The sequence below is a fragment of the Tiliqua scincoides genome, chromosome 2 (assembly GCF_035046505.1).
Source record: "Tiliqua scincoides isolate rTilSci1 chromosome 2, rTilSci1.hap2, whole genome shotgun sequence".
NCBI lineage: Eukaryota > Metazoa > Chordata > Lepidosauria > Squamata > Scincidae > Tiliqua > Tiliqua scincoides.
In genome coordinates, this window is record NC_089822.1 from 33,295,200 (window position 1) to 33,320,131 (window position 24,932).

Sequence of the window (24,932 nt, forward strand, 5' to 3'; positions counted from 1 at the left end):
ATAAGCAGTCAAAACGGATGTTTTCAACAGAGCGTTTTCCTCTGGCTAAAGATTCAAGTTTTTAGTTATCAATTGTCTGAAGATTATGAAGATTATATTTTAAATCTAATTAAACAGAAAACAGCCCACTTTTCAGAGTATTTATATTTTTAAAGAACAGGACAAATCAAACGTCATGTACAGGATAAATATATATTCAAACAAACTCAATGTATCAAGGCCTGCAAATATATTTCTCCAGCCTATTACTCAAATCTGGCCTCCCAAGCCAGAAGTAACTGTTGATGATGTCATCAGCAGTTACTTCCGGTGGTACTTCGAAGAGGTGGATCATGTGAAGTCGTACAGCAGAGGTAAACATTGAGAAACATTGCCCTAAATGGTCTAAAACAGCATTTCTCGATGTTTGTCCCCCACCGTACCACTTTGCATGGTTCAGCTACTGGCAAGTTGTGTGTTGGCATCCTTCAGTCTCAGAAGACTATGGTGTCACGCTCTGAATGGTGGTTCTGGAACAGAGTGTTCTCTCCAGTGCACGAAGCCTGGGTAAAGTAGGTATGGAGGATAGGCTGAACACAGTCACGTTCTGGCAACTCGTTCTGGTCACGTTCTGGTATGGAGGATAGGCTGAACACAGTCACGTTCTGGCAACTCCTGCGACGCCGCTGGAACCAACCGTATTGGCCTCTGCCTTTCCACTGGGCCATTTCAGCGACGTGGAGAGGGGGGATTTGCTGCATGGGTAACAGCCTATCCTCCATACCTACTGGCAAGTTACATCATCATCAATTACTACCAGGTTGGGAGGCCAGGTGTGACACCACAAAGAGACTCAGAGCAGACAAGAGGGATTTTTTGAACATTCAGAAAGTGCACAATGGAGCTCTGTCCATGGAGTTGAGCTTTCTACTGCTGTTTGTTGGGTCCTGTTGCTAGTCTCACTGCTGGGCAACAGACATCCAGGGGTCTTGTGAGTACCACCAGACACCACCTCAAGTACCACCAAGGGGACCCATACCACTGGTTGAGAAACACTTGCCTAAAACCAGAAAACCACCTCCTCCCTCATGATCCTACCTTCCCACTAAGGTTTTCAATTAGGGTCCTACTTTGCACCCCACCACCTGCAAAGGTATGGTTAATAGCAACACAGTAACACATGGACTATGAAATGTTTTATCCAGGGAAGTTCAGGTGACCCTGAATCTGGTGGTGTTCATACTGTAAAAACTGCATTGTTCCAGTGTATTTTTGGTTTTAATGATGACTGCGAGCTCAATCCTATGCTTGTCTACTCAGAAGTAAGTTCCATGGTCTTCAATGGAACTTAGAATGCATAGGATTGCAGCCTGAATTCCTTCCTTGACTGGTAGTGTTATAGATCAACATATTTTTATCTGCTGTGTTCTGTACTTTTAAGTCTCTTTTAAATTTTTAATGTTATTCCTTTCAGCATAAAAAGTATATCAAGAATAATTTTTCAAAATACACTATGCAATGCATACATATTCAGGTTACACATCCACAGTTCTTCCAAACTTATTGTATGCCTGTAATCTAACTAAAAGCATGATTTTAATACGTGCAAGTCATGTATTTTTAATACAATTTAAAGAATATGTTAGAAATACTTCCAAAGGGATCCTAATTGTAAGTACATCTTGTTTTACACCTGTAAGGAGTTGATTTAATTTTTATTAACTTAATTTCATTCAATGGTTGAACTTCCCTGATCAAGCTTTGATATTTTCTTAAGAGTGAAAAATAAATGCACAGTTTAATCTTTCCTATGTCTCTATGCTTTTTAATCTAACTAAAAGCATGATTTTAATACATGCAAGTCATGTATTTTTAATACAATTTAAAGAATATGTTAGAAATACTTCCAATGGGATCCTAATTGTAAGTACATCTTGTTTTACACCTGTAAGGAGTTGTTTTAATTTTTATTAACTTAATTTCATTCAATGGTTGAACTTCCCTGATCAAGCTTTGATATTTTCTTAAGAGTGAAAAATAAATGCAGTTTAATCTTTCCTATGTCTCTACAAGGATATTTTTACATTTTCAATATTTTAGCTAAGGTATCAAAATTAAATGAAAATATTACCTATGTCTGTATATTCAGAAAGTGTCACTGGCTCAGTGCCAATTAGTTTTGAAAGCACAGCCTTATAAAGGTCTTGTAATGTAATAAAGACCTTTCCATCCTTTGAAATTTGGGAATATATTTTTTGTCCTGGCAGACAAAAGTTTATTGACAACCGGAAAGGTTTTTCCACTGTAGGAGAAAGATTACGCCTTCCAAGTCACTACAGCTTCTCTCTTTGTTTAGTGAAAACTGCCTTCTGTAGTGGGACAAAGCATTAATTATTAAATAAGCTATCAAACCCTATGGTGAGAACATGAATCATTTTGGCGCTTTTAAAAAATTCATAACAGGACGGTTGAGGAAGAGGAGCAATGGCTGAGGAAAAAAAACTGCTCATATCCTTGGTTACAAGGTAAATGGATTAAACTGCTTTTAGAGACCTGTACACAGATTAATTTAGCTCATTAAAAAGATGTCTGGCTAATGACATTTGAAAAATAAGCCAAAGTGTGTGAAAGGTTCTAGTTAGTCACACTTGATTAGAAAACACAGCTCAGGATTCAGCTCTTGTACACAAAATAAGATATTGTTCACAAGCAAATCTAATGTAGAAATGTACTTTCACCCTTCTCCACCCTAGCATCTTGTTGTAAAGTTCAAAGGTGCAAGTCTGATACAAACACCACTGTAAAAGCAGAGGTTTGCTATTCATAGCATCATGTGCACAATGTTGGGTGCAACAGATGGCCCTCAATGTCAACTTTAATTGCACCAACCACCTGTTTCAGGAGTGGAGTCCCTTCACAACCCCCAACAGATAACAAAAACTGTCAAAACTAAAGGTGTAGACCACTGGCTGCTGTGCATGAAATCCCAGCTGACTGAATCTGTGCAGACAGCTGTGAGCACTAGATACAAGGATCCAGGCCCAGAAACACAGTTCTTGGTATGCATTATTCCTGAGCTAGAACGGGATATCCAAGCAAGAACTCATTACACTTGCTCTATCAACACTACTATACACCAAAATCAATGGAAACAAACTGAGTGGTATGTATGGGTTAGTTAAGGTCCAAAGTTAATAATTTCTGCTGATGCAAACTCAGACATTTTATGTGGATTAAAATGCTGGTGGCCTTATGAAACTATCAACGAGAATCCCCCTTTTACGTGCTTCCAATCTAGATTTCTTTCGTGTCTTATACAGAGATTACTCTGAGATGGTAATACAGAAAAGGAGAAATTAAATTAAGGGTTGATGTTTCTTTATGTCAAAGAGAGTCTATATACTAATTTGGCAGGTCACAACAAAGATCTTATGCTTGGGGAAAAAGTTGCATTTCCCAGGCATACAGTTTTACCCGATGGGAGCACAGGGGAACATACATTCAAAGGACTAATATCTCCAGTTCCATGAAAATGGATACAAGTTTCAGAACAAAGGATCCAAAGTACCTTGTGTACACACAAAGCTGTGTACACAAGGTTTCAAAGGCCTTCCTTCCTACTGTACCACCTGAAAAGTCACTTAAGAAGTGTAGGGGAGTTGCCTTCAACACGTCCCAAGGAGATGACTCTGAAAAGTACTGGTTCAATTAGATCATCAAGTACAATCTACTGGAACCTTCTGCAATGCAATCCCAGCTGTGTTCTTGTACAATTCTATCCAAAGGGAATGTGCGAGATGTTCCCAGGGGGTTGTATCCTATTTTTTCTAGTAAATAACTGTTCAAGCTTGATCTCAGGTATATCAATGTCACTATCAATAGAAAAGTCAAGCGTCACACAGACACACCAAGCTTATCTGCAACATTACTTCACAGAAATCTCAAATGTTGAATTAAAAATGATGGGACACTCTTAATGTTTTCAGACACTACTGAAGTTTTCTAATTTAAGCCAAAAGTTTGAATGTCTGAAGTAACCTCTGTTTAAGCACTAACTAACCTACTGCTCCAAATATAGGCAGACAGCTGTTGAAAGAAAGATGCTTCTTGTATCACAACTGTGCACATGCCACATGCTTAAAAATCCAATTATTTTTCAGTCTTTTCAAATATAACAACGAAATGATGGGCCTCCAGCAATTATACCAAAAAAGAACACAGAAAGAGTAAAAAAAATTTACCCCCATATTAAGGATTTAGTCTATACACAGACAACTTGATGATAATTTATTTAATGTTAATTAGTATCGTGAAAAATTTTCCTGACTTCAGTATAATCCAAAAATAAAAGATGAAAATGCATTTATTTATTTGTGCTTCCTGCCTAAGGGAGACACATGATAAGTTTTGTAAAAAAGGCACAAGACCAGATCTTCAACTGGTACAACATCATGTCGTTTTTCCAAGTGCAATGCAGCACTCTGCTTCATATTCATATTCAGGATCACCCCTTTTCAACAGATTTGCAAGGTGTACAAGACAGGTTAATATCACGATAAACAAATCAAAAGCAAGTGATTAATTCCATAAGCAATAACAACCCTCTAAAAAGAAGCAGATTGCCCTAGTAAGGGGTGTCAAACAAGGCCCGGAGGCTGGATGCGGCCTTTGGAAGCTTTTTATCCGGCCCTCCAGCTCTCAGCGGCTGAGCAGTGCTGAGCTGTTACTGCTAAAAAGACAGCCCACATGAAAACTGGGTTCTCTCATATCTTGAAATATAATCAGGTTTTGTGAATTTTCTCTTCTGTCATTTGCAGTTAATGAGTTCCTAAATGAGAAAAAGTGCTTATTTTTTGTTATGACCTGTTTAATGACATCACTTCCAGCCCTTAGCAAGCATCATGAGTGCTCTTCAACCCTCTGTATGAAACAAGTTTGACACCCCTGCCCTAGGTCATTGTGTTTAGGGTTAGCATAAGGATAGGGATAGAGATTTACATTTAAGCCCATACTTATTAACATCTTCTAATAACTAATGCTGATCATGACTCTAATGAACATCATAAACCAGATGTTAAATAAAATCTGGGTTTACTACTATTATATTATACCATAATTGTATGCATTAAGATAGACACTTAGTTCACAAAAGGCCTCAGAGATGCATCATGGAAACTCATGATCACAGAAAGTCAGTACGGCTCAGAAGACAAAGTACTGGGCTTGGTCTGTGGTGATCTGAGTTCATACTCTTCCTTCCTCATATGTGGATGTACTGAGTGGCCTTGGGCAAGTCCCTGTCTCTCACCCTCAGTCCCCAATCTGTAAACCGAGAATGATTACCTCACAGACTGATTTTGTAGATGTGCACAACTGAGGAATATTGACATTGGTTCAAAGACACTTAGTAATTATGGAGGCCACCTAACCAAGCATTCTGAAGATCCACTTTTTGTAAAGGGAAAGTTTAGCATTATTTGATCAGCCCTCTGCAACATTCACAAAGCTTCGCTTGGAGACTTTATCTCTACCACTACTCAAAAAAATTCCTTAGGGCAGTGGTTCTCAAACTGGTGGGTCATGACCCACCAGTTCATGTAAAGGTTTCCCCATCCTTTTAAGGGGTGGAGGAAAGGGAGAGGTAGGGAAGTGTTCCCCATGATCGCATCCCTATGGGGAGGGGTGAAGGGACATGCTTTCACTTACTTTAGGTAGGTAGGACTGCAGGAGGTTGCAGGAGGTGCGGGGAGCCCTGCACAGCCCTCCGCAGTGCTCCACGAGGCTTGGAATGTTCACTAAAAGCAGGAGCAAAGCACCTCCTTCAAAACAGAAGTGCTTTGCGCTCACTGTTACTAATGATTTCAAGTCTCGGGGAGCACTGTGGAGGGCTGCACAGGGCTCCCCGCACCTCCTGCAACTTGCTGCAGCCATACCTATATAAAGTGAAAGCACCCCCCTTCGCCCCCTCCTTAGTGACACAATCTTAGGGATCACATCACTGCCCTAGCCTCTCCCCCACAGACTTACCGAGGCAGTAAAGCTCCCTCAAAGTTTGAGAAACACTGCCTTAGGGCATTCAAATAGATAGATAGGGGTAATAAAGTCTGTTACCGTGCACTGGAATAGTAAGGGTTTCCTTCCTCTTCAAACCTCTGAATGATTGGCTCCTTCAAAGATTTTTCCTCCTCTTCGGTTAACTACAGACAATAAAAGTGAATGAAAATAAAAATAGCCACAATTTTAATTTACAAAAGCTTCAAGTCTCTGCTTCAGTATAGTAACAAGAGATCACACACAATTATGTGACTTTATCTCAAGGATTAATCTAATGTGTACGCCGAAGTGATGACTGGTCATGTTAAAACATTTACCATTTTAGGGTTAAAAACATTTTGTGAATCTTGTATGGAAAGCATTTAAACACACAGAAGTGATCCCATTTTGAAGTAACCACTTATCATACAAGTCATAATTTTGTTAGTAAAAATAGTCTTTGCCTATTAGTCCTCTCTCACTACATCCATCAGCATTGATAGGATGCTCCTCTAATCCAGCCAGGAGGCAGCAAATTTCTCTACATCTATAAACTTTTGAGGACACTTTATAATGTGTTAGTTAGGCCATCAGTTCACCTTGCTCATTATTGTCTACCTTGATCAAGAGCATCTTTCAAAGTTTCAGACTGGAGCCTCTCCCAGCCCTACCTGGAAATGCAAAAGACTGAATCTTAGACATTCTGCATGCAGAGCATGAGCTCTGCCACTGAGCCACATGCCTGCCTGCTGCTCCCTGCAAAAGTCATGGCTGCTAGGAAATACATGCATCATTTTTTTTTTTAAAAGGAGAGCATGCTTTTTGTTTCAGAGAGGAACACCCAGTAGATCCATGAAAAATCATTTTAAATTCTAATACTATACTCCATAAACACAAATTGTAACATATTGGAAACACACTCAATTCCTCATACACTATAGTTACGTGCTATTATGCATAAAACTATATGCAAGTGCTAACAATCTAATCAATTTGCAGTAACATAATTAATACATTTAGAAAGACATTTATGTATAAATGGAACAGAAAAGATAAAGATTTTAGTTAATCTACTATTGACTAAACAACTGTCCAAAGCAGCCTGACAAAAGTCCAGAGTCCTACGCAGGAAAAAAAACTGTTTTGCAGCAACTGTTTTTCTTTGCCTTCTCTTTTAATCCAGCAGTCTTTAATCACACCAGTTCCTTAAAGGAACAGACCACTTAATTCCAGACATGACATTTGTATTGTTTTTGATATTTACTTTTTATTTGCTTTGTATTATATACTTTTAATTTATATTGAAGGTATTTTTAATAGCTATTGTAAGCCACTTTGGTGTCCTTTTGGAAGAAAAGCAGAATACAAATCAAACAAACAAACAAACAAATTTACCTTATTGTAAATTGTGAATGCATAAAATATTAGCATAAAAACATAAAACATTTGCATGAAACATTTCCACTGATCACTGAAAAAATATTTCAATGCCTAGGGTTTAATTTGTGTTCAGGTTCAGCCCCCAAAATTTGAGGTAATAAATAAAAGTGCCTCAAAGAATGCACACAGAGCCTTTAATCCAATTTCACACAGCTGCATCTACACTTACAGCTGATGTAGAAGAATTTCAAAGCAGATGCCATGGATCCTGCCTGAACAGTCAAACTAATTGGAGTTCTGTGAATGTGGCAGTCTCAGGGCCCAATCCTATCCAACTATCCAGCACTGGTGCAGCTGCTATGCAGCCCTGAGATAAGGGAACAAATGTTCTCTTACCACATAGAGGCCTCCTTAACTGCCCTCCCACCACAGGATGCAGTGAACATCCCATTGGCATGACTACACCAGGGCTGAAAAGTTGGATAGGATTTGGACCTCAGTCCTCAATCTTTAACAGGCCTTGGATTTGAGTCTCAGTGAGGTTCAGCAGTGAAAACAGCAACAACAATAATAAATACACAAAAAATAGTCTCACATGAGAATCCAGCCATAAAACTATGTTCACTCTCTGAATCAAACTGTACTCGTTCAATTTAATCAATGCTGAAGCTGTCCTATTTCAAAGTAGTTCACAGATCGTTGGTACAGTATATAGATGCATTGCATAGTCAAGAATGCATTGAAGTGTCCAGACACCTCAACCAATCAGAGCTTCAGAGCATCGTTTACACCTACTCAAAAGTGCTTTGCTAAACCATCATCAGTTAGCAGAGTTTAGATTTGAAACTGGGGTTAAATTTAAGAATTTAAGATGAAATTTTTATTTGTCCTCATTCTCCACCTTAGAATGATGTGCTTGTACCCTTTGTCAAACTAGTCAGAATTCTGAGTCAGTGGACTGAGGGTGGGATGGCAATGGATCCCTCCTGCAGTTGTGACTCAGGCAGAGATCAGGCACTTATTTTTTACCTTCTCAAAATCACCTCTTTCCACTAGGTACAGTTATAATGGGCTTGGATTCGGTGCTCTTTAAATCTTCAGTTTCTTTTTTTTTTAAATAGTCTCTTGTTGCTTGTATAAGGTGTAGAAACTATGCTAATTGCTAGTACCCCTGCTAACTAGGTAAGAGGCACTTTTTCAAGTGGGTGGTCCTCTTTGATTTAGCAGGGAGGAAAGTAACTGGCCCTCGTCCCCAGCAGTGTCTGTTCTAGTGGCTGTCTGCTGGTGTTCTTTTGCATCTTTTTAGATTGCGAGCCCTTTTGGGACAGGGAGCCATTAGTTATTTGATTTTCTCAGTAAACCACTTTGAACTTTTCGTTGAAAAGTGGTATATATAAATACTATTCATCATCATCATCAGACAGGATGCAAGTGAAAACTATATTGTTTGTTGGCCTTGACCAATTTCTATCAAGATACAATTCAACATTGTTGACTTTCATTAAGAAAAACTGTACAAACATTTGATAGAGGGATTTTAAATGCCAAAATAAGAGATGTCTATCCAATGGCAACTGGTTTAGTGAAAAACACCATCTTAATCTATCTTGTTTCTCCTTTGTGATTTTTATAGCAGCAGCTCTAAACTAAAATTCATCACATATAAGAATTCCATATAAAATATTTGATTTTTAAAATGCTAAAGACCAGAACTCCCTATTTTACATGGTGTCCAAATTAAAAACATTTGTACGATTTACAAAAATTGAAAAAATTATCAAATGTATAAGGATGAGACCAAATGCTTATATCCAAATGGAAAAATCAGATGATGTAGTTTTGTGGGTTCACTTATTACTCTTAAATCTAACCCTGCTTTTACATGCTAAACATTTAAAGTGATAATGCTTCTAGTTTTGCAAAGCAATTATGAGTAGTCTTAAGTGCTACCCTAATTGGTTGGAGTGGCCTGGACACTTCAGCATATTCTTGATATTTGCCTTGCATCTATCACCCTCTATGAACTACAGTACTTTGCATTTACACCTTGATTTCAGTGTGGTATCAATTAAAATGAATTACAGTTGGGTACAGAGGACTTCATTTTACCAAGAAATTAGTATCAAGTGTGGAATTATTATAAATTTCTGTCACCTTACAAAGGGCTAGAAAAGGAGAACACTTACCTGCTTCCCTTCCCTTGCTTTTTGGTCCTTGGCTATTGTAGCCAAAACTGTTGCAGCTTGCTCTCCTCCCATCACTGAGATTCGAGCATTTGGCCACATGAAAAGAAATCTTGGACTGGAAAATATAACGTTAACACAGAACTCAAATTTCCAAGGTCTGCTCCACCATTGAACTAGCTTTTCTTGCTATAAATACACCATATGAAAGCAGCAAAAAGGCTTTCCACAGTCATTGTGGCCCTTACACATGCCAGTCTGTGATATTTACAGTATACAACTCTAAGCATATCTAAGCCAAGTTCAACAGGACCTACTTCCACCTAAGTGCATATAGGATTGCAGTTTTACAGTATAAATGATCTTAACTAATCTCTCCAGCCAGAGAGAGAAGGGGCATTCTGGTTGCTTTCACACAATACTGTAATACGTCAATCACAATGGGCTTGGATTTGATACACTTCAAATCTTTGATTTCTTTTTTTAATAGCCTCTTGTTGATTGTATACTGAGTAGAAACTATCAGCCCCAAACTAACCTGCCCTGGAGCAGGCATCCAGAGAAGGGTAGGGGCCAAAAGCAGTTCAGCCTGGGCAAGGAAATCACATCCCCTTGCCCTGGGTAAAGCTGCAGGAGCCCCAGTGGGGCTACTTGGATCTGCGCCACCTCAAGAGATGCAGATTCGAGCGGCCCAGAGCTGCCCAGGACTGGATATAGAATCTGACAAAAGTGCCAGATCGTGGCCCCGCCCCCCCACCTGCCCATGGGCCGGCCTGCTGCCCACCCTGAAACACCTCCCTGCCCTCCCCACACACCCCCAGACTTCCAAGGCAGCCTGACTCGGCTGCCCCAATCTGTTGCCCCAACTTACCTGATCTGCTGCCCCAACAGGGCTTGGGTTGGCAACTGCAGGCCAGCACACATCTGTGCGCTGACCTACCTCCTCCAGAGTTGGCGCGAAAGTGCTTTATGGCACTTTTGCAACACTCATCAGCCGGTGCAAGGGACTTGTGCCAGCAGAGAGTGCACTCTGGATTGTGCTCTATGTTAATTAACACATGTATGACATCACACAAACTAAATGACATGCCTCCCACAGACCTGGAACCACCCAGTCATCAACAGGACCATGTAAGCATCGGATTCATTTTACAGATATAGATAGCAACATGGCCTAGAAGTCACCCTGGATTGTAGCATGTGCAACACTTGTGCAAGATGTCAAAAATAAATAGCATAGTCTTTGCCTACTAGGTCACCACTGAATTTTGGATTGTTATGAACTCATAAAAAATAATTGTCACAACTAAACTCAAGCCACATACTTACCTATACGCTCTTCCACACATTCCATAATTCCCAGCACCATAGGAACCTCCAATAATCACAGTTATTTTTGGAACACTGGCACATGCCACAGCAGTTACCATCTTGGCTCCATCTTTGGCTATTCCACCAGCTTCATAATCTTTACCAACCATGAAACCTTATGAATTGTAAGAATAAGAAGGTAAGTGTCAACAAAAACTGCAGGTAGCCAGTTAGTTCATTAGAAAAAAATTCAGAAGTTGTACTTTTATTTAGAGGGCACAAAATAGATAACTTTGCATTTTGTACTGTTTAAGCTGGTTCTACTAAAATTGGCCCTACTACTACTTTAAGATCACAGTCATGTTTTTGGATTATAAATCTGTAAGCAGTATTTGTGCTTCAAAATCAACCAGTTTTTTAAGGCACTATATAAATATTATTATTGGGTTATTTGCAGTGCAATTCTATTAATGTCTACTTAAAAGTAAGCGTCACTGTATTTACTGGAGTTTTAACAGGAAAGTGTACATAGATTTGCAGGCTTAATGCCAGCTTGAGGGAATCCCCCTCAAACGAAACACATTGTTATAAATAAAGGGACAGAAAGCATTACTACTACCACGCATTAATTCCACAGCAGGCTAAATCAGTAGCATTCCAAGGGAGCAAGGGGGGCAAATACCCCAGATGCCATGCCTCTGGGGACAGTGCCACATTCCTCAACCCCGCTTCTGTCTGGGGGCTTTCAAAGGGCCAGGGAGGCTGTCTGAGGCCTCCAGAAACTTTTAAAACCCCACTTCCGGTTTTTGGCTGAAAACTGGAAGTGGGGTTGAAAGACCCTCCCAAGCCCCCAGGCAGTAGTGGGGTATGGCACTCAGTGTGGCGACAGCACCCTGTGATCCTGGCTCCGGGTGGCACAGGGGCCAGGATTGTCAGTGGGCTAAATAATGAATCTGTAGTTTCAAAGAATATGCTCTCCCTGAATTCAGCTACACAAATTATAATAATGATTTCGTCACCTGTGATGTTTTGTAAAAACACAATGGGGATATTTCTCTGACAACAAAGCTGAATAAAATGTGTTGCCTGAAAAGAAATAGAAAAATGGTCTGTTGACGTTTGTTAAGCAGCTATCTAGAATCCAACTGGCTGAAAGAAAAAGAAAAAAATCTAACAGCTTGATGGAATTGTTGCCTCTGTCATGAAGTGCTATAGCATTTTTCTAATTTAAAAAAAACATTCAAACACACAATTGCACTTTCCCAGTTCCCCCCACTGGAACAGAGCCAATGACTATCATATTCTATCAATGTACTATCATGTTTGCTATTTTTCTTGACTGAAGGAATACTCTTAACTGATTTTTCAAAAATGCCACAATTTACTTTTTTAAAACCCACACTTTCCTATTTTGTAATTCTTATCTGATTAAATAGCTGATCCATGAAGCAGTTCTTCTTTCCTGTTTGCCGCATTAAATTTAAAGCAACTTTTAACACATGCAGATGTGATAACAGTTTGCTGTTGTAAGGAATGCTAGAAATAGTACAATGAAAGCACTGCTGTGAGGAGTTACACGGGAGAAGATTACTGCAGCACAAAAGGCTGGAGAAAAACTATATTCTTTTTAAAAATACTTTGTTAGATTAATCTATAAATGGGAGGGCCAAATATAACTTGGAAAAATGACAATCTGAAATAGGGCAGCATGCCTTCTGATGACACATGATGTTGCCATTGCAGCTGCCACCTCTGCCATGATGTGCAGCAAGAAAAAAATTAGCCCCTTACCATGGTCCTCATTTGGTTTCCTCAGACCTGGAAATGCAGAACTTCCACTTTTATTTAAAGGCACCACACACACAGAGCAGCTCTTTTGTTTGGGCAGTTCCTATAAATAAAACTGGAAGTCCCACAGTAACACGTTTCAGGAATCTAGGTGACAAGCACAGTAAGAAGGTGGATGATACACTTATTGCTTAAGTGAGCAAGAACTGGATCAATGTAGCCTGTGGATTGGAGGGAGGCAGACACGGCAACCTCAGGGTGAAAGCTACTCTGAATCTGCCACCCCCTTGCTCTCCTTGCAATCTAACACTGATGCTTCAGGGGGCTTCATGGTTGGGCCATCCCTGACCTGAAAGCTTAACATACTACAATTTTCTGTTATGCAAACATATCTGCTCAGAAGGCAAAAAGCAACCTTTTCCATCTTAAAATTCTACAACTGAGACTGGGAGACAGCTCTGAAACTAATAAGCGGTATCAGGGATGCAACAGGAGAGAGGAATTGGTAGGAACCAGACAGTGGCACTTTGCATGAGCCAAGCTATATTTGATTAAAATGAAATTGATTTCCTTTTAGACTACATATTATGGTTAACTTTTTAAAAGTGGTTATGTAACTACCAGTCACAAAAGTTTGGTGTAGTGGCCATAGTGTGGACCTAGTCTGAGAGGATCTGGGTTCAAAATCCCTACTCAGCCACAAACTCATGGGGTGACCTTGACCCAATCACAGTCTTCCAGACTAACCTCTCACAGAACTGCTGTAAGAATCCTTTAAAAGGGTGGGGGGAGGAGAGAGTCATGATGCTACACTAAATTCTTTGTTAGAAAGGTGGGTTAAAAATGTTTCTAAATAAATAAATACAGAAAAGCTCATTCTCACAGAGTCCTAGCATATTCACTTCTTTTAGTTCTCAGTAATGGAAACCATTTTAAAGACAGTGCTTCAATAACTTATGTTATACTTGCCTTCTTTGCCGATTCTGAGAAGAGAACGCCATTATTTCCAATGATTCCTACTGGATAACCAAATATCCTAGCAAATCCTAAAGAAAATGAAAATATCAAGAGAAAATTGCACCTTTATACCATGATAAGAGGCTACAAGCCGAAAACTTTCGAATATTATTTAAATGAAGTCAACAGTATGAGAATGAACGGTCTGAGAACTGTGATCCTTAAAAAAAAAAGAAGCAGGAATTATTTCCAAGTTATTAGAAAACATTTTTATGGTTGACACAAAAAATTTTAGCAGATGAAGTGAATCTAGCTATATTGCTAGAGAAAGGTTATATAGCTACTTGAACACAATACCTGTAATTAATGTATCCCCGTATAAGGCTTTAAATTCATCAAATTTACTTCCATCCACAATTCTAGCAATGACCTTAAGTAGAAAAACAAAAAACAGGACTGATTATTTGTAGTTCAGTCTTGGTTACAATTTAAGATGCCATTCACAGCATTTTATTTTTTATATTAGATGCATAACAATTGGAATTCAGCTTTCCAATCCAGCAAACGCAATTAACATCAGCTGGTTCATTAGGATTACAACTGAAAACTGCATTATTAAGGGAAACAAGTCATAATATCTCATCTTTCTGAAAGATGCCTGCAAAGTGACATCATCACTCTCTCCTTCCCCTGTTACTATGATTTCAAGGAAAAGAAACACAATCCACCCAGCAACGGTTGGCAGAACATCTATGTAATGAACTTCCATACTCCTTAAAATGAGGTCAGAAGATGTTCTATAACTTCCAATGCAAATGAGAGAATTAAAATATTACAGAGATGGTAAGCAATGGCAGACGTACCAACATAACTGCAGATATATCTGCAAATGCAGACAAATTCAAAGCTGAATGCAGTCTTAGCAACCTTTCAAAATAATATTAAACCGTGGGTCAATGTATCAAATTTGTTCTATAAAAAGCAGTCTTTATTGAGTTTAGTTTTTGAAAGACTAAAGCTGAAATTTTAATTTAATTGAAGGGTCTTGAGACTGATTACAGTGGTAACCATAGGGGTCCGGTCCCCCCACCCCCAGCAGATACTGATATCTACAGATACTGGAATCCCTTTGAAACACATTTTTAAAAGTTAAAAACCAGTAAGAATAGCTTTCCCTATCATCACGCTCCAAAATTCAGCCATTTGCAGGGCAATCTTCTGAACTCCTGTAAGCCACTTCCAGGTCATGGAACCCCCTTCCTTAGCCTCGGCTTACCCCAGAGTGCACTGAGCGATCTGGAAGCAGCTTACAGAAGCACAGAAGATGCCCTGCAAATGGCGTGATTTTGCAGTGTGACATTAGCAAATCCTATCTTCTTATTGGTTTTTACTTTTTAAAATGTTTTTCACAGGGTGCCCCAGCATCCACAGAGAAGGAAATCCATAGATGCCGGATCAATTATCAAGATAGCTGAGAAGTAATATGCATTAAGGAAGGTCAGCATTAAGTAGTTGAGAACAGGTTACTTGTACATAGATTGTACTATCCCAAAATAGCGAACTTAAAAATGAAACACAAAAACATCCAGTGCTCCACTGGTAACATTAAATAGCCCTGAATATACCTTTGGTGCACATATGCACTTGCTTTTACAAATATATTAATAATATTAATACTATGTTAATATTATTAACATTAACTATTTTATAACTATATTAATACCTCTCTGACATCAAAATTTCTTTTAAGCTGTTCTCCAACTATCCCATAGATCTCATCAGGAGGATACAAAGGTTCTTCTGAAGGTTCTATTGTCACCTGCAATAATGTAATTTACAAGAATAATTATAAATGAATTAGAACACTTTTCAATATTTGGCCTCTGGTTTCCAGAGCCCCTTCATGACCATTCAGGCTCACATGTTTGCAACTGAGTCAACTTATTTACCATGATATTTAAACTTGCCTTGGATTTTTAGAACATTATATCCTATTCCATGTCCCACACATGATTTGCTATGTTCCGATAGTTAAACATAGATTGCTAACATCTGTAGAGCTCAGTGCAGACCCACAAATGAATCCAGGTTAAGGACTTGCGAGTGGGCCACAGAAATAATGTATGTACTCCCCCCACCTTTCTCTCTGCTTCCAGTTTTGGCATTATGCATGACCATCACCAAACCCGGTAAGTGAAACTTAGATATTCCTAAACTCACTTAGAGAGCCTATGACCTAGTTAAGAGAAAAACGGGTTTTACAAGAATTAAATGTAATACTGGAACTGAAAAGAAATGGGCAGGGAAAATTTGAGTGTGGAAAGGTAGGACAGGAAGGGTGACATCCTTTATCATGATTCCCAAACCTAAATTCAATTGGTGTGATGAACCCATAGTCGTCAGTTCAGTCAAGGCCAGTACAGTGATTACCATGGAGTGATTACATGAAGAAAGTAATCCTTTCTTCAGCCTCTTCCTGTCGTGGGTGTGAATTCCCCCCCGCCCCCCCCCGGTCAGCATTAACTGTGGTTTAGCATTTTGTCTGTACCAGTGCTAAGCATGCTTTAAATTCATCAGGGTTAGTGAATTATCTAGTTTCCACCTCTGATGGAAAGCTAAACCTGGTTGGCATATGTGCAAATATAACAAAATACTTAATAGCACTATACTTACAGAGCAGGAAAAGGAGGAATTCACACAGCAGAGAGTAGAGAGTGCAGGAACCTGCTCTTTACAGTGTAAGCCTCTGCACGTTGCCTCAGATGTAAGTACGTTCCACTGAGCACAAAGGGGTTTAATCTCATGTGACTGCATGTAGAATTGCAGCCACTATCTCTCATCCATGAGTTATTTTATTTATCAGGGGATCCATATGCCTCCTTTCCACTTCCTAAGAGGTCCTCAAGGTGGCTCATATTCAGTTTAAAAACGGTGAACTTTTAAAATCACAGCAGGCAGTGGTGGCAATGGTCATTCCCCCTCCTCCCCACAAAGGCAGATAGTGATCTTCTGTGAAATGTACATTTGTGTAATGTACTCCTCACAGGAATGAAGCAACCTGAAACTTTAAATGCAGAGTTTTTCATAGCATTATTGCCTAAAGCAAAATCCTACAGCATTCTAGCACAAGGAGGTAAATGACTGTCTATTTTACTTGCCAAGAAAATAACAGATATACTTACATCTACTTTCTTCTGGTAATTCAAATTTCTCACAACTTTCCTTGCTAAATGAAGTGCATGGTGATCATCCAAAGCATAGTGATCGGTTACGCCAGATTTTCTGCAGAGATTCAATATACAACACTATGGTTAACACACAAAACATTTGTATCTATTCCATTCAATGGGAAAATATTATTGGAACAACCTGCTATCTGTTCACAGAATCTGAAACATCTGAGGTGTCACCTGAGAAATATTCTGTGTTAAGGGACAAACATTTCAAAATGATATCCACTGAAACAGTAGCAGAAATTAGGTCTTCTTGATTTCTTTGATCAAGATACAGCAGCCCTTACAAACAGCACAACTTACATCAGTAGTATTCAAAAGTATTTTTTGAGGAAGGAGATAGTATTTTACCTGCAGTGAAGATCAGCACCTCCCAGATCCTCTGCTGATACCTCTTCCCCAGTTGCTGCTTTAACCTAAAGCATAAAAACAAAGCTTCAGGCCTGCTATGTTCTTTTTCAAGTTACTCATTATAAACTTTCAAACTGCATGGTTTCAAACAATTAATTTAATGATTAATAATAATGTTGGATCCAGAAATGCACAGTGTAGAGATTTAAGGAGATGTAATGTGCTCTGAGTAATGAGAGAAGTGAATTATGTTAGCAACAAAGATCTAGACTGAGGTGAGAGGCCTGAGGTACAACAATGGGAAATAAAGAGAGAAACAATGGGAAAGAAAGAGAGAAGCCCATGTGAGAGACGAGCATGCCTAATTCGCTGAAGGAAGAGATAAGGGCTATAGTTTCACAATGTTGTACACAGAGAAGCAACTCAATGGTTGCGTAAACATAAACAAATGAGAGGGCAAAATCAAAGATAAAGCTTAGGTTTTGCATCCAATCAACAGAGCAGATTATTTTATTGTTATATGAGAGGAAAGATATCAAGTCTGATCTTGAACATACAGAGTCTGAGACAGCAATGTAACATCCAGGCAAAGATATAAGACAGACGAGTGTGGGATTGGATGGAGGACAACAGTTTGGGGCTGGAGACACAAGGTTGGGTGTCATTAGCATAACATGGGAATGGAACCCAACAAGTTTCATTAGAACAGCCAAGGACAGGGTATCGAACATAAAGGGCCTGAAAAGATCCTGGAGGGATCACAGTGGGGAGCAGGAAGGTGCAGACAACTAAATTGCCACTGTAATCTACGTATATAACACAAAAGTTTGTCCAGCCATTCAAAACACCCAAAGAACAAAAGAATACAGGTTGAATGAAATCTTACACGGTTCTTGAAAATCTTGTCTGTTGTTTCAAAAAACCCCTCTGCTGTTGCAATGGAACTTGTATAGATGTAGGTGTACAAGGAGTCCCATGTCAGGCTGCATGGTCCAACACAGGGCTCTGGATCCGGCAGAGTTGAGCTCTGCAGGTCCTGCCTACTCTGTTCCCCTGCCACGCCTTCCCCCTGCCTTCTTCCTACCCCAGAAAGCCTCCTCCCCACTTCCCTCCACCCCATCTTACCTCTCCGCCACCCAGAGTGCGCATGGAGTACTGGGTAGCGGACTGCAGGTTCAGCACCAGTGCTGGCCCAGTACAGGCTCGCGTTGGCCAACTCCAGCGCTGGGCCTGTGGTAAGGCGTGACAGTGTGCGCCAGATATTATGCAGTGACCGTCTCCCTTTATTATTATTATTATTATTATTATTATTATTATTATTATTATTATTATTATTATTATTATATACCGCTTTTCAACTAAAGTCCACAAAGCGGTTTACAGAGAAAAATCAAATAACTAAATGGCTCCCTGTCCCAAAAGGGCTCACAATCTAAAAAGATGCAAAAGAATACCAGCAGACAGCCACTAGAACAGACACTGCTGGGGTGAGGTGGGCCAGTTACTCTCCCCCTGCTAAAAAAAGGAGCACCCACTTGAAAAAGTGCCTCTTACCAAATTAGCAGGGGTAAATTATACTTCAATACTGTTTTATTTTAGCAATATCAATCCAATCTTAGGTTTAAAAAGATTTATATTTCTTTCAGACTTTGAAAAAGATTTTACACTTAAAGTTAATCTATAAGTTCCAATTCTCTCCCATTTTTCTAAAGTGACATAGTCAGTGACTAAAATGCAAACAGGAAATTAAGTAACAAATTAATTAGCACTAAATGGCATAGTTTCTACATCCAAAGGCTGCTATTGATTGTTTGTCTCCTTTGCTGATTACTTTGTACCAGAAAATCAGCCCTGATGCAGAAAAATACTTCCCACACAAAATTTATTATTTCTGCAAGCTAAGTAATAACATGTCATATTTGAACTCAGTAGCTAACTTTCAAGGTAATTGATAGTACATTTACATTGTTACTGGGGTAAAGTGCCAAACCCCAAACCTGGAATTTTATACACACAAAGCATGTATTCTACAAATAAGGCTGCATCATGTGCTACTCTACTGAGTTTCCCTTTTTCAGTGCAGAGTAGTTGACTCTATGAACTTGCTGACCAAAATATAGAACTTTCCTTCATCATTTTCAATTAGCTATGAACAAATGTACTGTACTGAATAAGAAGCAAACCTTTTCTTTCTTTCTTTCTTTCTTTCTTTCTTTCTTTCTTTCTTTCTTTCTTTCTTTCTTTCTGGTCACAGACCCAACAAAACTTGTTTCGAAGAAAGCAACAATTTGTAGTTGCAGTTCTATGCATGGATTCTTAAAGTTAGTTCCACATTGTCCAAGGGGGCTTACTCCCAACCATATTTAGGACTGCATCCTTAATGACATACATATAAGACTGATGCAAAGAATAAAACCCTCACTTTGAACTTTGGCATCTGACAGCACACCAAAATATTGCATCGCTCCATACATTTAACACCAGAACATATTTTACTTTTCCTTCAAACATGGTAACAAGGGTGGGATTGAGACAGGCCATTCTTTTTTATTGAACAGTAAGATGCAATTTAAAATCTAAAAGCAAAATTAAGAGATTACATTTGATGAATTTAAAAAACCCAGCAAGTTTAAATAAACAAGGGAAACTCATCACTGTGTTCACTGTGTTTCAGTTAAAGAAGGGAAACTCATCACTACTCACAAAAAGATTACAAAAGTACACCATTATTTTCTTTATAAACTAGCACTCAAGTGCAATGTGCAATGTTTAAAGTTACACAAAACACTTTGTCTAATAACATAACATCTTATCATTTTGATGTGATCCAGAGATGAAATTTCAGCCTTATATTAGCTTAGTCATTCTGTGATGTAATGGATTTGATTTTAAATCATATAACGGTTGAATGAATAGCAATCATAGGGAAACAGGTCTAGCTAACTGATCCAAGTTTTGTTCATGATCTAGGCCCAGAAAACTCATAGTAAAAATTTGCAAAGTTTCAGTAAGGTCTGATAAGAACCAGAGAAGGGGTGGACCGGTAAAAATAGGATGGTAGAAAAACTGCAATGCCAGGGAAAATGAAGACGGCAAAGATGCAAACCCTTTGGACAATTACGGTAAACTTTGAGTCTTGGGTAGAGGGCAGCTGAGAATTGAAAATTCCCCAGAAGTTGTCAACAAGAGGCTACCTGAGGTAATAGTTGATTGTTTGATGTCACCTGTCCATCTGCCACACCATAGATACAATCCAAATCACCTGCAGGGCTAAGTTAAAACAGAGAAACCAATCCAAGGGTTAAACCGGCCATCTGGATCCAAAGGTTGTTCTTTCAGGGACTGATTTTAATGTCTTTTTCATAGAGTTCAGCCTGCTGGAATGGCATGAGCCGCTCTGGGGTCGTCAGATCTGGAAGGTGTTGAAGGGATGGGATCTGAAGACGTGGAGTGCTGGGGATGAGTGTCCCTGAGTTCCCCAGGAGGACAACCCTGGGCAATAAAGGACTCAGGGGCTGGGGGAAACGGTTCCAGTACCCATAGTCCTCCTCCCTGACCCTAGCTCTTGGTTGGGTTCACAGGATACCAAGCTCCATTCAGCCAGGCACCCACACCACTACTGAGTTTCCTTATCTGGTTGTTTATGTGGGGACCACCTGCGCCCACCTCTCTCCAGCCAACTGGGCTGTCCCCATCTCCCTTGTTCCTTTCCCTGTTATGTCACCTGGTGCTGCTTTGTCTGAAATCCTGCCTGCCTCCTGCCTGCTCTCTCTGACCTCAGAAGCCAACACTGTCCTCCCTGGGAAGAGGATGTCTGAGTGGTAGCTGCCATGGCTCTTGCTCCAAAGCATTGTAAATAAAGATTTTTCTTTTTTTCAGAGACACACTGACTAATGCTTGGTTGTAAGAGTTGCTGCACTGCAGTGTAAGCACTCTAACTTAGTACAGCACATTTCCTGTACAGCACAATACCCACTGCACCACTTTGGCAGAGGCGGAGAAGCGGAGAGGCGGAGAAGCAGCACAGTCCGCTCCCATACCTTTATTATTTAGTTATATAGTGCAGCCATTTTCAACCACTGTGCTGTGGCCCCCTAGTGTGTCGTGGATGGTCTGCAGGTGTGCCATGGGAGTTTGGGGAGAATTATTTGTTAGCAGAGCCACTGTGGGAAGCAAACTCCTGCCAGCAGTGCAGTGTGCCTTGTTAATTGTCAGAAAACTGATGGTGTGCCTTGACAATTTTAGCACCTTGTCTGTGCCATGAGATGAAAAAGGTTGAAAATTGCAGATACAGTGCCATCAATGTACCAATACATTATAAACTTTTATGGCCCCTAAAGGAGATGCAGAAAAGTTTACCAGTAATAACTGAGAGAAATGGAAAAATATAGAGGTTTTCTTTTCACCCCTTCCTGCTTCTCAGATATCCACAGAAATATGGTGCATGAAACAAACATGGTGGCTCTTCATATGCACCAAAACAAGAAAATCTAACTGTTTTATTAACTCATATACATAAAATAAGTCTGCAATACCATTTACTTTTAGTTAAAATAAAAGCAGGAAGTATTCCATAAGAGATTGAATATTATGCACTTACCAGTGGAGGCCCTCCCAAGAAAATTGTCCCCTGCTTGCCGACTATTATACTTTCATCAGCCATTGCAGGTACATAGGCTCCTCCTGCTGTGCATGAACCCATAACCACTGCTATCTAAGAAAATAAACAGAAATATGAATGAAAAGAACAATAGGCTTCAATGAACACAAGTGTACCCATGTCATGTGCAACCACATTTACTTTCAGCTTTGCAACTCAATACATAACCATTGCTTTGTCCTTGTCGTTACTTTTCTTATCTATCCTATCTAAATTGAGATTGTGAACTCTGCAGCTGATTGGGTAAAAACCTTGGTAGATTGTATTCGCTGCCATCATCGCATGCTATAAGACCAGGCAGAGGAGAGCTGCCTGGGAAAAACCTCCCTCCAGGAGAACATTAAATTCAAGGGTTCCTTTTGAAAATCAATTCCACAGTAGCATCTGTAGAGCGAGCAGACATGAAAATCCACTGAATTATCTGTGAACCAGGTATCAAACTATAACTAGTTTATTAAAAGTCTAAATAAAAACGATTAAACAGAATGGGAAAATAAAGGTGGGTACAGTATAATTATGAAAAATGCTTGGTGGGAAAAGGAAAGGGTTTTCACAAAAAGGATGCAATAACCATTAATGTCCAGCAGATGGAACTGAGATGCTACTCCATCCACATCTGATGGAAATTTGTAAGCCATCTGGAAAGATGGCAGACATGCAAAATCAGGGGTGCTCACACTTTTTTGGCTCGAGAGCTACTTTGAAACCCAGCAAGGCCCGGAGATCTACCAGAGTTTTTTTTACAATGTTTGTGCCATCGTAACATATAACATTTATGTGTACAATGTATGTTGGTGTACCTTGAGCCCCACTGAGTATAACAGGACTTACTCCTGAGTAGACATGCCTAGGATTAGGCTGTGAGGCTGCAATCCTAGCCACACTTACCTGGGAGTAAGCCCCATTGAGCACAATGGGCCTTACTCCCGGCGTTTCCTCCCAGAGGCACCTGAAGGGGGGGTCGGCACTCCGCGATCTACTCATTTTGTCTCGCGATCTACCGGTAGATCGCGATCCACCTATTGAGCACCCCTGTGCAAAATCATTCATAAGCCTTAGGATCATAGCTAGACAGTTCCTAGCCTAAGCTACTTCATGGTAAGGAAACCCCAGTCCTTTTCTCTTGCAGTTCATCAAGATTCTAAACATGAAAAGTAGGTGAGAAATAAATGAAAAGAAAAAAGTTGCAGCCTTCCTCCCCTGCAGTCTCAGAGGTTATTTATTAAAAGCCCATGCTCTTTGTAAAATAGAGGTTAAATTAGGCTTGATCATTAACAGAACAAGCCTACATTATGTCTAGTATGCCTACTGAACTCATGGTACAGAGTGCCAGGCACAAACATTTGCACCATTAAGACATTTAAGGAAGAGGGGAAAAAATATTTAATGTTGACATTCTTGAATTTTTTTTAATGTCAACTGAAAGGAACATTATGTATTTATAGATATATATAAATCCATCTTTTTTAAACAGAATCCTTTATTCGTTTTTGCACTGAAAGGATTACGTCAGATAGCCAACCCAAGTTAGGATGGGAGAGGGAAGAATTACTAAATTACTATGTACTATAGGAAGAGAAGAGTGCATAGAGATATACTGTAAAATAGGAGTCACTTTGCACTGGAAGAGCGCTAGTCACATTCTGGTCAGATGCACCTATTCTAAGCTTCAGCTCAGGGCAAACTAGTTTTGCCAGCTTGCAGTAGTTCACAGAGGTGCACAGTAATGACTAGCTGGTGTCTGTGTCATCATAAATTGATCACTGCCCATTTCCAAAAGCACTTCAAAATTATTATTATTTAAATAAGATGCCAAATGAACTTTCAAATTGCACACACACACACAAGTGGTTCTTTAAACAATTTTTTAATGTTTTCCAGACTTATTCTGGAAGTCTGAGGAGAGCAGGAAAAAACCAACAACTAAATCAAAATTTGAGTCAGAGGCAAGCATGTCTGTTGATTACAGTGCAAAGGTGGCAGAACACTAGGTTCACTCTGCTGGACAGAAAAATCAATCCAACTCCTGCTTTTGAGTACACGAGTGCACACTTAAAGTTGTTCTAGCTAAGTAGTGAGCTGGAGTGGGACAAAACATGTAGGTCAAGTGCTACTATCATGCGCCTTGTCACGTGCCTTGTCCCATTGTCATGCGCCTTGTTCCTAGGATAAAAACAACTATGGTTGAAATAATTTCTTCTAACAAGTTGCATGAAAGAGTCCTACTCACTGCTATGTGTTTTCCATGGAGCATGCATAAAATAAGAAAAAACATCCCTTGAAATAAGAGGAAGGAAAGCAAAGAGGGCTTACAGGAGCATCCCAGAGAGTTTCATGTTCACATACAATCAAGAGACAGGTACCAAGGTGTTCTGATCAATTTTTGCCAATGTATGTTCCTATCTTACCACAGAGGTAGGACTTTATTCCCAGAAATGGAACATTGGAGCGGTTCACTAGTTTTTGTGGTCCAGTATTTTTATCGAATTTAAGTTCATTTACATCTCACTAAACCTCAGTGCCATTTTTAGAGGAAATATAAGTGCAATCTTGCACACAATCTTGCGCAGTTAGCTTCCTGTTAACATTCAATCTAGTCTCTTCAAGCATCCAGGCTGCCTGCAGCCTGCCTGCATGTTGCACTATAAACTTGCATGCTATAGTATCCTGTGAAAGAAACATTTCAACCCGGTAAGCTTCTAAACAACGTTAATAGGCATGGGGGGGGTGCAGGGGCCCACAGAGATGGAGTTCCCCAGTATCCATAGCTTCCATATCTATGGGGGCCCATGGAACAGATCCCCTATGAATACGGGGGGGGGGGGCACTTGTACCTACATACCATATACTGCTTGTGAAAGGAGAAGGTGAAATCTCTCTATTTCTAAGCAAACTTACCTGTGGAATTCTTTGTGAAGACATGACAGCTTGATTATAGAAAATTCTACCAAAATGATCACGATCAGGAAACACTTCTGCTTGGCGAGGTAAGTTTGCACCTCCAGAATCAACTAATTTAAAATAAAAATTATATATGCATAACATTATCTAAACATT

At 39.6% G+C, this 24,932-nt stretch overlaps 1 protein-coding gene across 2 annotated transcripts in view; it reads right to left on the bottom strand.

The window, feature by feature from the left end:
* The window catches only part of MCCC2 (methylcrotonyl-CoA carboxylase subunit 2), a 38,503-nt gene that overhangs the window by 2,945 nt on the left and 10,626 nt on the right, over positions 1-24,932 (bottom strand). Inside the window, exons 6-17 of one of the 2 annotated variants that reach the window (XM_066613530.1) lie at positions 24,774-24,886; positions 21,816-21,929; positions 17,216-17,280; positions 16,814-16,913; positions 15,355-15,450; positions 13,989-14,061; positions 13,644-13,720; positions 11,906-11,972; positions 10,905-11,061; positions 9,579-9,693; positions 6,631-6,683; positions 6,091-6,176 (exon numbers count right to left, since the gene is read on the bottom strand). In XM_066613530.1, the coding sequence (XP_066469627.1) occupies positions 6,657-6,683; positions 9,579-9,693; positions 10,905-11,061; positions 11,906-11,972; positions 13,644-13,720; positions 13,989-14,061; positions 15,355-15,450; positions 16,814-16,913; positions 17,216-17,280; positions 21,816-21,929; positions 24,774-24,886 (1,004 nt within the window). In that variant the 3' untranslated portion in view covers positions 6,091-6,176; positions 6,631-6,656. Of the gene's footprint in view, positions 1-6,090; positions 6,177-6,630; positions 6,684-9,578; positions 9,694-10,904; positions 11,062-11,905; positions 11,973-13,643; positions 13,721-13,988; positions 14,062-15,354; positions 15,451-16,813; positions 16,914-17,215; positions 17,281-21,815; positions 21,930-24,773; positions 24,887-24,932 lie in introns of those variants that run through there. The other variant, XM_066613529.1, reaches the window with a different exon arrangement.